The sequence below is a fragment of the Mya arenaria genome, chromosome 16, assembly GCF_026914265.1.
Source record: "Mya arenaria isolate MELC-2E11 chromosome 16, ASM2691426v1".
NCBI lineage: Eukaryota > Metazoa > Mollusca > Bivalvia > Myida > Myidae > Mya > Mya arenaria.
This window is the reverse complement of record NC_069137.1, coordinates 7,591,638-7,607,101: the sequence shown is the minus strand read 5'-3', so window position 1 is coordinate 7,607,101 and position 15,464 is coordinate 7,591,638. Positions and strand designations below refer to the sequence as shown.

At 37.7% G+C, this 15,464-nt stretch overlaps 1 protein-coding gene across 1 annotated transcript; it reads right to left on the bottom strand.

The window, feature by feature from the left end:
* Window positions 1-1,005: 1,005 nt before the first annotated feature.
* On the bottom strand, window positions 1,006-2,634 carry LOC128222405 (uncharacterized). The gene has a single exon (XM_052931385.1). The coding sequence runs from the start codon at window positions 2,632-2,634 to the stop codon at window positions 1,006-1,008; it is 1,629 nt and encodes a 542-aa protein (XP_052787345.1).
* Between the last annotated feature and the right edge of the window lie 12,830 nt (window positions 2,635-15,464).

Below are 15,464 nucleotides of genomic sequence, written 5' to 3'. Positions count from 1 at the left end.
TAATCACGTTACATTTCTTATAAACTGAGTACAATAAAACCTTAATTTTCTAAGTCAATACTGTATTTCTCTACATATTAAACCTTATAAATCTTTAAATATGACATAATACTCTGTAAGACAGTCTTAGCTGAAGAAAACATATTCGAGCATGTGGTATTTCTACAGTAAACATTGCTAAAATAACACGATGGGCTTATAAACAAATGAGTACGAAGTGATGCGAGTGCGAGAACACTCGGGAATTCGACGATAACGTTATTATGCTCGTGTTACAAGAAACATTCTAAACATGATATAGATAAAACTATGACAAAGTGAAGTGCCAGGAAAAGTACTTACACTGTGTGCAGGACAGATAATATTTACTTAAATTGGCGAGAAGGAGCTTCTCTCAACGTTTGCGGGAACCGCAAGGCTAAATACTCTCTTAATGGAGATACGGAACTGAAGTCCGGCTCACTCTATGAAATGTTATAATGACAAACTTAAACTGGGAACCAGAGTAACATGTGCTATTCAAGCGAATCGTCAAAAATGAGCGAAAGTATAAAACTAACGAAATTACTATAACACTACGCTCTTTCATATAGATCCATGACACTCCCCGTCCGATGTTATAGAAATATGGCATCGCTATAATAAAGCGCAACTATTCCCTACAGAAACATTAAATTAAATGTTACTGTCAAATACAGTTTAACAGTTAAACATTCAGTAGAATTAAGCAAATTTTCAACTTTAGGCGTAAACACAAAAATTGAAAACTAAGCCCACACTCACTGAATTTCATAAATAAGGAAGCTAAAGGTTTACTCATCTCGAGTTACTTGTTGAAAGATATTCCAAAATGCAAACCTTATCTTACATATATCTTCCAAAGTCTACAAGGATTTCAAAAACTATTGCAAACATACATGTTAACATACAAAATATGACTAGAGAATATGACTAGTTGTTCACTATGTACACTTATCCCCCCACTCTAACACGACTAACCATCAACTACTCGCTTAAAAGCAGAACGAGTTTTGTAATAGGTCGAACAAACAAACTCGACTTTCCATCACTTACAGACCTCACTTGAACGGTTCGGACTTTTTCGTCAGTGCTAAAGTATACCTCAACAACTACTGCCAAAGGCCACTGATTTCTAGTGGTTGAACTGTCCTTGAGCAAAACTACATCCCCAACCTTGAGATTTGGTTTTGAAGTGACCCACTTTTGCCTGTTCTGAAGCATATTCAGAAATTCTGATTTCCATCTAGCCCAGAATTGGTCTGCAAGTACCTGGACCCTTTTCCACTCGGCTCGGTAAATGTCTTTGATGGACAAGTTTTCATTGAAAGAGATAGGCGAGGATGACTTTTGGGTCAACAGCATGGAAGGACTCAGAATTTCCGGTGCTTCTGCATCATGTGACACAGGCACTAGTGGTCGTGCATTAACAATAGCACACACCTCGGCCATTAAAGTAGCAAGTACATCATGAGTGAGGTTTTGAAGCTTATGGCCGGTGAGTATGGAATCTAGGGCTCTTCTCACTACACCAATCATACGCTCCCAGACACCTCCCATGTGGGAAGCATGTGGAGGATTGAAGACCCAAGTTGTGCCTTTCTCCTCTAGGAGACCCTTTACACGCTGATCTTCTATGTTGACAGCGTCAACCCCTAAATCAGATGTGGCACCCACAAAATTGGTGCCCCGGTCAGACCTGAATTGTAAAACATTCCCACGAATAGAGATGAAGCGTCTCAATGCATTGATGAATGCGGAAGAAGACATTTCTTCCACCAATTCAACATGCACAGCTCTTATCGTGAGACATGTGAATAAAACTGCCCACCGTTTATTGGTGGACTGACCACCTCTTGTCTTCCTTGTGACCACATTCCAGGGACCAAATACATCTACTCCTACATACGTGAAAGGAGGGGCTGGAGTGAGGCGATCAGCGGGCAAATCCGCCATGAGCTGAGTTTGACTTTTTGATCTGAGTTTGCGACAGAGAACACAACTATAGATATAGGAAGAAACCTGTTTCTTGCCACCTGTGACCCAAAATCCACCTTCCCTAACAGCGCCTTCTGTGAAATGTCTACCTTGGTGCAAAACTTTTTCATGAAAGTGACGAATCAAGAGCAAGGCTAGATAACTTCTACCATGGACGATGATAGGGTTTCTTTCTGGGGTTGGCAATTTTGAGTTTCTTAGCCTTCCTCCCACTCTAAGAACACCCTTTTCATCTAAGAAGGGATTTAGAGACAGAAGAGGACTACTTGCAGGAATGGGAATGCCTTCTTTCAGACAGTCTATCTCTTTAGGGTATGATTCCTTCTGGAAAGTTCGGAATATCAAACACTGGGCGCTCTCAACATTTTCTGCTGAAGAGGCTTCTGGACAGAGATGCCAACCAACACACTCGCACGATTTGTTTAACGATTTGCAGACATGTTGCAAGTTGCTTACAGTCTTGGTCAGACGTCTGAAAGAGGAAAACTTTTGGAGATACTTGGGATCCAAACTAGAATGTCCCTCCATAGACCTCGTGGCCATACATGTGACATCTGGACGTACTTCTTTGTCTTGATCTGGGTTATGCAAGCAGAAATGCTCACTAGACTGATTCATTTTTACAAAGATCTTTTCGGGAGGTCCCTTCAACCACATACAGTCAGACATCTGACTTGGAGACGCACCTCTGGAGCCAATATCCGCAGGAATTGAGAATTCTTTTCTACTCTGTTAGCTACGTAGGTGTAAAACCTTCTTTTCCTGTTATAAATGTAACCTAGAACCACTTTACTGTCTGTAAAGTACCTAACTTCGTTGACATGAACTTGGAGCTGAGCAAGAACTTGTTCTGCAATCTCGGCGGAGAGAACCGCAGCACACAACTCCAGTCTTGGAATTGTGTGACCTTTTGTGGGAGCCACCTTTGTTTTACCCATAACAAACCCAATTTGAGTCTTACTGTTCTCAACAGTCTCACTGACCAAATAAGCAACTGAAGCAATTGCTTTCTCTGAAGCATCCGAGAACAAAAGCAAAGTGTTGTTTGAGGCCTGGCTTAAAGAATGACCAAAATAACCACGAGATATCGATACATCTTTCAGGGACTTTAAAGAATCAGTCCAATCAAGCCATTTCTGAAAATATTCATCAGGCAATGGTTCGTCCCAATTACAGTTTCCTGACGTCATTGACCTGAGCAGCAATTTACCCACAATGGTGACTGGAGCGACAAAGCCTAGAGGATCATACAAACTATTCACAACAGAAAGCACTCCTCGTTGTGTGAAAGGCCTTTCAACATCAGGGACAGAGAATGTGAAACAATCTGACTTGAGAACCCAAAGTAGACCTAAACTTCTTTGAGTGGGCAAGTCGTCTTTGGACAGGTCCAGACAAGAAAGATCTTTAGTAAGGTCTTCTGGCGGGAAAGCTTTGAGAACCCTTTCATCACTAGACGCTATTTTGTGTAGGCGCAAATTTCCATTTTGTTAAAGAGCGGCCTGTGTTCGCTTCATTGGGTCTACTGTTTGCTCGACAGTGGGTAATGAAACGAGACCATCGTCAACATAGAAATTCTGGGAAATGAATTCCTGAACATCCTTACCAAACTCCGTCTCGCTAATGGCGGCTGTTTTCTGCAAGCCAAAATTAGCAACAGAAGGAGAAGGCTTGTTCCCAAATACGTGAACCCGCATTCTATACTCTATAATTTCTTTGTTGGGATCATTTTCCTTGTACCAGAAGAATCTGAGGAAGTCACGATCTTCCTCTTTCACCAGAAAGCTATAAAACATTTGCTGAATGTCTGCGCAGATGGCTATCTTGTCTTTTCGAAAACGTAGAAGGATACCAAGCAAACTGTTGATCAGATCAGGGCCTTGAAGGAGAACATCATTGAGGGACAAGTTTTCAAACTTGGCAGATGCATCAAAGACCCCCCTTATCTGGTCTGGCTTTTTGGGGTGATAAACACCGAAGAGAGGTAGGTACCAACATTCTTGATCGTTTGCTATGGGAGGGGCAATTTCTGAATGACCTTTACTGAAAATCCCATCCATGAAATCCAAGAAATGACCAAGTTTCTGAGGATTTTTCCTTAAAGATGTGTGGAGCATGTGAGCTCTTTTGAGTGCAAGTGACCTATTGTTGGGCAGTTTAGGTCTGTCCGAAGCAAACGGAAGAGGGGCTACCCAGTTACCACTTGGATCTTTCACCATCTTGTTACTCATGATGTCAACAAACTCTCTATCTTCTACTGACATACTTATTTGGTTATCTTGTTTTGTTTTAACAAAAACATCATCAGCTAAAGAAGGTATTCTCTCCGTCACCTTGAAATTGTTGCTGCATGGAGGAAATAGAGATTCTCGTCCATTTGGCAACAAGTACGTTTTCATACAATTCACCTTGTCCTGGTGAATTTGTCCCAGACAAACTTGTCCAACAATCACCCATCCCAAGCCGAGTCTTTGTGCAAAAGGTTCATTCTTGGGACTTGTAATTTGTTCATGGACATGATGCGCAGCAATGAGATCCCGAGTAGCAGAATTTCAGCTTTCTCGTCTAAAGGTGGAATCTTTGAAGCGATTCCCTTTAAATGACCAAATTGTGTTGCTATTTATGATGTTGGGATCTCATCTCTGGCATTTGGAATTTGACTGCATTCCAAGAGAGCAGGTAACAAGTACTTACAAGAGCCATCAATTGTTTCTATTATGCAATTCGACACTTTTCGACCTTGTACATTTGACATGCCTAAACAAGAGTTCAGAGAATAATCAGTTTGTTCTCCACTTAAACCTAGTTTTTCAAAAAGAGCTGGACTAGCTAGCGACCTATTACTCTGTTCATCTATAATGGCGTATATCCTCAGGCGTTGACAGGGTTGGGTTTTCTCATATACATTAACCAAAACAATTTTTGCACATGATTTTCCATGTGAAGTGAACCCGCCACAAACTTGGGTACACTTAGTCTGGACAGAGTCCTGAGAACCTAATGGTTTTACGTTAAACTGTGAATGACCACCCCTCTCCCCGCCATGAGGATATGCACCTGAAGTGTCGTTTTTTCTGCTTTCATGCATCAAAGCCAAATGTCTGTGACTGCCACAGTCGGAACATTTAACTTCTACTTTGCAATCTGCAGCTCTGTGGGTAACCGAGGCCAAACACCTGTAGCATATGCGATTTTCTTTGACGATTTGTTTTCGTTCAAAGACAGACTTTGTTAGAAAGCAGCGGCAATCGACCAAAAGATGATCTGCTTTATGAATTGGGCATTTAAAGCCTTGAACGGAATTTGCAGCAGTTTTGTTTATATCAGTTTTCATAACGCTTACTGCAGGTGTTGCTCGATTACCCCTCTCATTAGACAAACAGGCTAAACCAGGATCATTCTTGATCTTGGCTGTTTCATTGATAAAGTCAACAAAAACCGAAAATGGAGGGAAGCTCTGATCGTTGTTTCTCTTGAAACTGGAGGCTGGACACCCACTTTTCTTGGAGACCGTACGGAAGTTTGTGAACAACTGGTAGAACTCCTTCGGAAGAGTCGAAATAGGACAGTTCAGTGGAATACCTTGGATTCTCTTTCAAGGCTTGGACTTCCAGGAGAATGTCTAACAGGTCATAAAACTTTTTGGGCTCCTTCGTGTTAAGTTTCGGAAGCAGGTTAAGTTTCTTTAACACTGAAGCTTTAACAAGTTCAGGGGAACCATTCTGGTCGTTGAGCCTGGTCCAGAGCTTGGTCAGTCCCATCACTGGATTCTCAACGTAAACTGATTTCAATGACACCGCGTGGCGCTTTGACTCCGGACCCAGATATTTGACCAACATGTCAAATTCTTCGTCAGCTGTTGCCGAGAGGTCTTCCATCACTCTTTTGAAGCTCCCCTTCCATGAGATGAAAGTTTCTGGCTTGTCGTTGAAGGGAACTAGCCTAGACAGGATCAGGTCCTTCTTCAACAGGAATTTGGAGATGTCCATCTGAGCGCTCGGCTGGAATTCTTTGGCGTCTACATTAAGTCGGTGATAAGTTTCAGTCTTTTTGATGAACTCTGATACCTTTTGATCAGGTGGTGATGTTATTGCGAAATCACCAAGCACTTGACTGCGATCTTCGTCGTTTTCTTCTTTATCATTAATTGTTAGCATTACAGCTTTCTGAGTTTCGATTAGCAACTTCATGTCTGTGTCCAAGTCTGCTCTCTGTCTTTGTTGAGCAGCCCTCTCTACAGCTTGTTGTTGCTCCATATCCGCTTTTGCCTTTTCTAGACGAGCTTCTTCTTGAGCAAACTGGTAAAGAAGCTTTGCCTTTGCTGCCGATGTTCTCGATCTTTTTGACCGATGGGATGATGTGGATAACTGTTCACTTAATTCCACAATTCTTGAGTCAGTTTGTCTTACTTTTACTTTTATTAACTTCTGCAAGTCTCTGTTGCTTACAACAAGATTTTCAGCTTGTTGCTGACTTATGTCTGTTGCCGTTCTCTTTAAAAAGTCCAAGAAATCATCATGAACGTTTTCGTACCTTTCTATAACTTGATCTAAATTCTTTTTAAGGTTGGTGAGCTGTTTTAAGTCTAAACTGTCTATAGGCGAGGATGCAATTGCAGTGATTTCTGACACATTGTTCTCCAGTTTAGCATTAAATGCCGTCACTCTTTCTTCAAATTGTTCCATACCTTTTGCTGTTAGTGTTCTTTTAGTTCTTGTATCCATAAAGTCTACAGTTCTTTTACTGTGCTGCCCCTTTATAAGACGGTGCTTTGTCGATTATATTGGGCAGTAAGAATAAACCCACACATCCTAGCTTGTTATCGATTCTTTATTCTAAGATGTGCATATGATGCTAAAAGACTGAAAAGAGACAATGAAAATACCATAATAATTCTAGAATAACATGCCTGTGTAACAAATAGATATAGATCTATAAGCGTAACATTAAAATGCATGAAACAGATTTAGAAAGTGTATAAGCTGATGGAAACTGTAATCACGTTACATTTCTTATAAACTGAGTACAATAAAACCTTAATTTTCTAAGTCAATACTGTATTTCTCTACATATTAAACCTTATAAATCTTTAAATATGACATAATACTCTGTAAGACAGTCTTAGCTGAAGAAAACATATTCGAGCATGTGGTATTTCTACAGTAAACATTGCTAAAATAACACGATGGGCTTATAAACAAATGAGTACGAAGTGATGCGAGTGCGAGAACACTCGGGAATTCGACGATAACGTTATTATGCTCGTGTTACAAGAAACATTCTAAACATGATATAGATAAAACTATGACAAAGTGAAGTGCCAGGAAAAGTACTTACACTGTGTGCAGGACAGATAATATTTACTTAAATTGGCGAGAAGGAGCTTCTCTCAACGTTTGCGGGAACCGCAAGGCTAAATACTCTCTTAATGGAGATACGGAACTGAAGTCCGGCTCACTCTATGAAATGTTATAATGACAAACTTAAACTGGGAACCAGAGTAACATGTGCTATTCAAGCGAATCGTCAAAAATGAGCGAAAGTATAAAACTAACGAAATTACTATAACACTACGCTCTTTCATATAGATCCATGACACTCCCCGTCCGATGTTATAGAAATATGGCATCGCTATAATAAAGCGCAACTATTCCCTACAGAAACATTAAATTAAATGTTACTGTCAAATACAGTTTAACAGTTAAACATTCAGTAGAATTAAGCAAATTTTCAACTTTAGGCGTAAACACAAAAATTGAAAACTAAGCCCACACTCACTGAATTTCATAAATAAGGAAGCTAAAGGTTTACTCATCTCGAGTTACTTGTTGAAAGATATTCCAAAATGCAAACCTTATCTTACATATATCTTCCAAAGTCTACAAGGATTTCAAAAACTATTGCAAACATACATGTTAACATACAAAATATGACTAGAGAATATGACTAGTTGTTCACTATGTACACTTATCCCCCCACTCTAACACGACTAACCATCAACTACTCGCTTAAAAGCAGAACGAGTTCTGTAATAGGTCGAACAAACAAACTCGACTTTCCATCACTTACAGACCTCACTTGAACGGTTCGGACTTTTTCGTCAGTGCTAAAGTATACCTCAACAACTACTGCCAAAGGCCACTGATTTCTAGTGGTTGAACTGTCCTTGAGCAAAACTACATCCCCAACCTTGAGATTTGGTTTTGAAGTGACCCACTTTTGCCTGTTCTGAAGCATATTCAGAAATTCTGATTTCCATCTAGCCCAGAATTGGTCTGCAAGTACCTGGACCCTTTTCCACTCGGCTCGGTAAATGTCTTTGATGGACAAGTTTTCATTGAAAGAGATAGGCGAGGATGACTTTTGGGTCAACAGCATGGAAGGACTCAGAATTTCCGGTGCTTCTGCATCATGTGACACAGGCACTAGTGGTCGTGCATTAACAATAGCACACACCTCGGCCATTAAAGTAGCAAGTACATCATGAGTGAGGTTTTGAAGCTTATGGCCGGTGAGTATGGAATCTAGGGCTTACGCATATGCAAAACGAAAGCAGTTGAAAAGAATAAAATAAATACATCGAACTATGTCTCTAACTTGAGAAAGATTGTCGCTTACAAAAAAATACTGATTTATTTTACGTATAAGTAAGAAGTTTCTTCTTATTTTTGATAAAAAAGTTTTTGAATCATTCACATTTGCGACGTAAATTAGAACTCCGCATACACACATATGGAAAAAAAGTACATTTAGTGTGAAGGTTAAGAAGAATCTCGTAAGTTGTTTTAATATTTATTTCCAAAGAAAACTCGGATTTATTCCATCAAAAACATGTTAAGCAGTCAAGGCCGGGTGCTAGAATAGATTTGGGAGAAAAGGTGGGTGTGTAAGCTTATTTATACTCGCACTCGGGCCTTGCCCATTCGGCGAGTGCTCCGACAAGAGTGTTAGTCATATTAGGTTTTTGGAGCAAAATGCACAAACAGGATGTATCCCTAGTTAGAGCTACCCTGGTTCTTTAATGTGAACCAGTGTATAGCGCTGTCACACGGGGCCCCCATTTAACGTCCCTCCCGGAAGACGATTAGTATTTTTTAGTGATGCGATGGGGAATCAAACCTGCGACCCCTGGATTGATAGTCCTATTCGCCATTCGGAAGAATGTTGATATATGGAATTATAGGAAGTATCTTTAAGTAGTATTTGAGACTTCTTCATAGCCCCCACCCCATCCTCTGACTTCCCCACCCCTCTCCAACCACCAAAACTACGGCATACCACCCACAAACACAAAACGTATTATATCCCGGCGTACAAACAACCTTGAATACTCTATTGCATGTACTTATGAAAATAAAGGGGTTTCCGGGTTTTAGCCACCCCCTCATCCGACTTCCCCACCTCTCTCCAACCACCCACAACCATGACTTAAGAATGCAGTATTAAACCCCGGCGTACACACGACCTCGCATACTCTATTGACTTTCTGAATAACTTGAATTCTTTGTTGCCTTATATAAAATGATTTGCATTTTTTTTGTAATAAGACGTACTTTGTTTACCGGAAATGCATCTGAAAACACTTATTTTATCTTTATTTTACTTTATGATATCGAAATTGCAGAAATATACAGTCATTGTATAAACCATATTTTTGTTTAAGTGGGAACACACGCCGCAAGAAACAAGAGCGGTAACAGAGACTGCGTGCTCGACTATTCCGCCGCTTTTCAGTGTATGGATTGAAAAGTTTTGGCGTAATATACATGGATCACTGTTAGATTAGATTTCAATGCAATGAATGATTTGCTGAGATTTTTACATAAATTGAATTTGAAAATATTTGAGGTGGTACGCAAACTTAAACGTAAATTCAAAGTCGAAAAAGAGGCATATTCTGTCAAAATGCTTGATACAGTGACATCCTCCTGTGTACAGGTTGGGGGCATAATGGTGAACAAGCGTGCAAAGTTTCAAAGCCATATGTCAATGGACTTTGAAAATATTTGAGGTTGTACGCAAACGTTAACGTAAATTCTATGTCGAATAAGGGGCATAATTTTGTCAAAATGCTTGATAGAGTTACCTTCTCCTGTGTACAGGTTGGGGGCATGATGGTAAACAAGTGTGCAAAGTTTCAAGCCATATGTTCATGGACTTTGAAAATATTTGAGGTGGTACGCAAACTTTAACATAAGTGGTTACGCCGACGCCGACGCCGACGCTCAGGTGACTAGGATAGCTCTCCTTATTCTTCGAATGGTCGAGCTACAGTATCAACCTCACGTGATAATGTACAGAAACCAAGCACGTCTTCAAAGACGTTATTTGACCTTTTGCTGATGGGTTCCTGCCTTAACTTTGTTAAAACACTCCTTATAATTGGCCACAATTAATTTTATAATTTATAAAAAAGTGCTTTTCACAAACACGGCACACTATTGATGCTATGCTCCGCTCACTAATCTGCCTATTAGGCATATAGTCAGTCAGGGGACCAAAGGTCGTTGGTTTTCCCATACATTTCTTATAAACCATTGTGTGTACATCGAGAATTAAGGCATTATATGAGGCTCTATTATAGTTACAAACACACTGTTTTTTTATATCTAAAAACTAAATCCTACGTGGCACTGAGGCTTTAAACAAGCCATTCAAACTTGCGTTCAAAATATCCGGGTTTGTCATACACTTTTAGACCTGAGTTTAATGCATTTGTATTATAGCTGTGTTTATGTCAGATATCAAGTCTAGATAAACTTTCATTATATCAAAGCGCGATCTTTATCAGTGTCAGGTAAAATTGTTTTTGCGAAAACATAATACTTTACAGTCTTGTCATTCACAGCAAGAAAACTATCCACATTTCTTAAAATCGCATAAGGAAAACTATCAAGTTTCTTGAAATGATGTAAACATCTTTTGAATCGTCTTACAAAACAAGACGATTCATTGACGAGCCACGCTATCTACCACGCAGGTTTAAATTTCGATACAGTCAAAGGAGAAAAATAAGGTCATATGGTATTAACATGATTCGATTCATGTGTTTTGCAACACATTGTTTTGACTTTAAAGTGGTTCAAATGTGTTATAATTCCATAATCAGGTCCCTCTATACAAATACCAAGTAACTTTATTATCATCATCATCACTGCATTCTGCGCTTTGTGCATGTGTGTGTCTTAACATGGTTATTGTTTTATTGGGGTTTTTGACTGACCGCTAGTGTGTTCACTAAATACATGATTTACAATGAAAACTAACGTTCAGAACCTTTGCATTGAACACCTAACTGTTTTCAAAATACAGAGCAAGATTTCAGCCAATATGAAATTATTTGAATGAATGAAAATACATAATCAACAATGCCATTTGATTCATATCAATGATATTATGCATTATATATTGCGACCTTGCACTAAAATAAACAATTACCTTCTGTATGTCATTCATACCTGTTTAAAATGTTTGAAATATGGTGATTTGTTTTGGAAGATACCAAAGTTTGATATTTCTAAATGTGGAGGCCCAAGTCTGTATATATACTGAAGGTTAGATTACAGCCGAAATTTAAATACGTCTATAATGAGCTGACTACAGCATAAACTGTGTCAAACTATGATCTACATTTACTGTACTTGTATAGTTATCCTTTGCACCGTGTCTAGTGGATAGGTTTAAACGTACAAATGTATACCTCAACGAAAATTTTAATGAAGGGCATAATACCGGGACAATATACAACTTGAGTGTAATCTGACGCTTTTGAAGCACTTTACATCTGTTAAATGTTAATACCTCGTGAAAATAAGAACTACTGGGTTAAAATGGCATATGTTTTTGGGTGAACAAGTGTCAAATATTGATTTCATTCAAACCGTGTATTGTTCATATTGTTAAGGAAGACGGCGTAGTGTCGTTTAAGATTACTGTCGGAATCCGTTAACTGTATGTGATTGTATATCAGGCAAAAAAGGAAGTCACATAACTTTCACTTGAATATACTTGAAGGATCAATATGATTTATTACAACTGTAATTTTAAAGTAGATTCTCCAATACTTATTAACTTTAATCAATTAAGAAACTGCCCCATACTATTCTTAATGTGCAAGAAATCGAAACGGTTCCCACGAATATATTACATTATTCGAGAAGAAATACGACATGAACACGTTTTTCAGTTGGTGATGTTGTTGTTTGTGTGTGTGTTTGTTTTTTTGCGGGAGGAGGGACATGCGTTTCTTAAGTTTTCACATTGCAGAATATAAGACTATTAAAGATTAGTTTGTTTTTTAAAATCAAAAACAATATAAGTGGGTTTAAACTCCCTTAAACAGTCTGACCATTCATGTTCGTGTTAACAGATAAGGTAAGTCAGTCCTGTGTATCGTCTTACAATGAATAGAGTCTGCTTCTCTCAACTTTATTAACCCGTATACATGTCAATTTATACAGTAATATTAAACCTTCAACTGAACCCATCTTATCTCTATTACCAATACATACGGTTATACTTAAATGTGATATGAACAAAAATAGCGAAACAATCTAAATAATTTTGTAAAGTATTGCCTTTTTATATTCTCGGATAAAATAAAATCCAAGTAATTCATTGTGTCTATCTGCCCAACTTGTTGCTGAAAACATTTTAATGTTACGAATTTTCTTCAAAACATCACAATTAAAATCAAGCCTTCAACTCAACTCAACTCATCTTTATTATTCAACATATACGGCGATAAATTCAAATTTGTAAAGTTTTTCCCTATTATTTCGTGTCTTTGAAAGTTCATGTGTTGCTGTGTTCTCTACTGACGTCATGAAGCGTAGAAATAATAGCTCAATTTTGATGTTGAACGGTGTATTGCGTGTTTTAATACTATTATAATCAGCAAGATAGCAGGTTCACCTTTTTTCATTTGAAGTAAACAATGACCCAAACTACACTAAGACGAATGTTCAACATAAAATCGAAAGATAAACCAATACAAACATTGTTAGTGTGTTCACATTTTCAGATTCAGGAGATAGTTTTGTTAGACATACAATCATTTTCTAATAAAATTATTATTAAGAAAGGCTTTTCAACCTTGAATAAACACTGGGTTGCTTAGTTTTGTAAATACTGCATTGAAAATACCCAAAAATAAATCTTAAAAAGAGACACTAGTGTATTAGTCCATTTAACATTAAAAATGAGCAGATTTCAAGGCTATAATACACACATCATTTCAAAATTAGATTTTAAACACTTAAACTTTACGATTTGTAAACTAAGTAAAATTCAACTTATATTGAATTACTTTTTTGTACAAAAACAGGGTTATTATTTCTGTTATCATCATCTGATAGTTATGTAAATTACTTTGCAAAGCGTTCAAGCTCAGTAATTTTCTAATATTTGGTTTATAGGACGTGTATTTTGCATATCTTGCAATAGGATACCTAGTATGTGAAACTGCTACTGTTGACGGGCTCACTATGATAGACTAATAAACTCTTAAAGGGACTAGACACCAGATTATCCAAAATCGGCAAATTCAGTATTTCCCCAAAACAAGCCTAGACTTGTCAATATAAACTGGTATGAGGTCGATAATACATCACTTTACATGTTTCAAATTATATTTCAGCGCTGTCACAGCTGTGTTTATTTGTTTGATTAAATCGCAAAACAGTTTTAAACTTTATACTGTGTATATTTAGCATTTAGAAATCACGTGATAGGTACCGATACATATACCGACGTTATTTTTAAATTTAATGGTATTGTATTACGATAGACAAATTTCGAATTGGAAGTATATGCCTAAACTGCGAAAGATGCATGCTGTTATTATATTATTCTATGAGTATTGCTTTCATCTCGCGCGTTTATTGCTAGTGTAAATTTAATAAATGAACACACTATTGGTCGAGGATGTTTGGACTATTTGTTATTGATATATTAAGTTAGGATAATAAAGTCAACAAATGTCCATTATCTTCATAATAACCGTTAGTTATCTATTCCCCTCGGTTTCTCTTCAAGATTTATTTAAGACTCGTCGGCATTCTTTCAAATTCATCTCTGCTATGTTTTCCTAGATTAGGCCTTTAACCAGGTTTTAAACGATGAGGTGAATAAACAAAATAGGGGACCAGCACTGATACACTTATTACAGAGAGCATAAATCAGCTATAATAACTAATTAACGATTACAGTAGGTAACCCCCAATCTAAAATCATTCAAGTGAACATGAGTTAATGTCTATAGATTGACACAGACATGCAATGCTCGTCAATATTTTGCCCCCTCTGACTTCGAGACGTGGATCAGCCCTGTCTTGCTGGTTGTTCATTGGAGATCTAGTTTTACCATGACTATTTTCAGGACTCTATGGGCACCTACTAAATGGAGTGGTACACAGACCGATTTGAAGGAATGCATTTCCTTTTTTGCAGTTTTTCCCTTTATTTTTGAGCAAATACCTCTTCAAAAGAATAAGCTACTCGTTTATGGATTTTCGCATGTCTGTGAGATTGCAGCTTTAAGGTTTGAAAACTAAAATTGGTAACGACTGTTAAGGTTACATATCACGGTCAAAAATCTTCAATTCGGAGTTCACTACTGAGAGTACATCTAACAGTCAGATATACGGCTATATGTAATGGTGAGGAAACTCCGGAGGTTATCCCTTAATGCTACTTGTTGCATGTTAGATAATGAATTACCTAATAATGTTTTTTTAAACAATTGAACTGTTCAAATTTAAATATGAAGAACATGTACAGCCTATTTCCGTTGTATTGTATCGAATTCATTATAGAATACTGATTTTAGCAAAATTTCCTACGCGAAAATGTCTGTCGAAATGTCTGATGTATTATCATCTTGGTCAGTCATCTCTCTGTTATGGTCAATTTTAGGAATAAATATCGGCATATCCTTTTAGAGTAATGAAGGATTTTGTACATACAATTTGGTAGTTTACCTAAAATTCTCAATGCCACACTATATAAGACGGCGTGTTTATAAACCCCTATTCCACCGATAATGCTGGTTATAAAATGCAACTGGTCTCCCTAATCCTGTATAGATCACACTCATAATATTGTCATTGTATACCCGCAACATCTTTGTTATAAATCTTCCCTAGCAAATTATTAACACCTATTAAGTGTTTTGTGTTTGTATATGTAAACTCATATTTGCTTTAACCCCCTTATTAAATATCATTAAATGCAGATATGCTCATATTTACGCTAAACCATAAGTTTCGCGAGTCATTGAAATATTAATAGCCATTAGTTATTCAAACACAGACACTATACGAACAGTTTAAATGTTATGTATATGTTGGAATAAACAAACCGTATCAAGATTATACCACACCAGAATAGACGAATTGTATAGCAAATATGCGTTTAATGTGCGAAAACATGCTGCAAAGAAGGTTCTG

What these genes read in the sequence shown, in the direction of transcription:
- LOC128222405 (XM_052931385.1), bottom strand. Translation starts at nt 2,634, where the DNA reads ATGAATCAGTCTAGTGAGCATTTCTGCTTGCATAACCCAGATCAAGAC.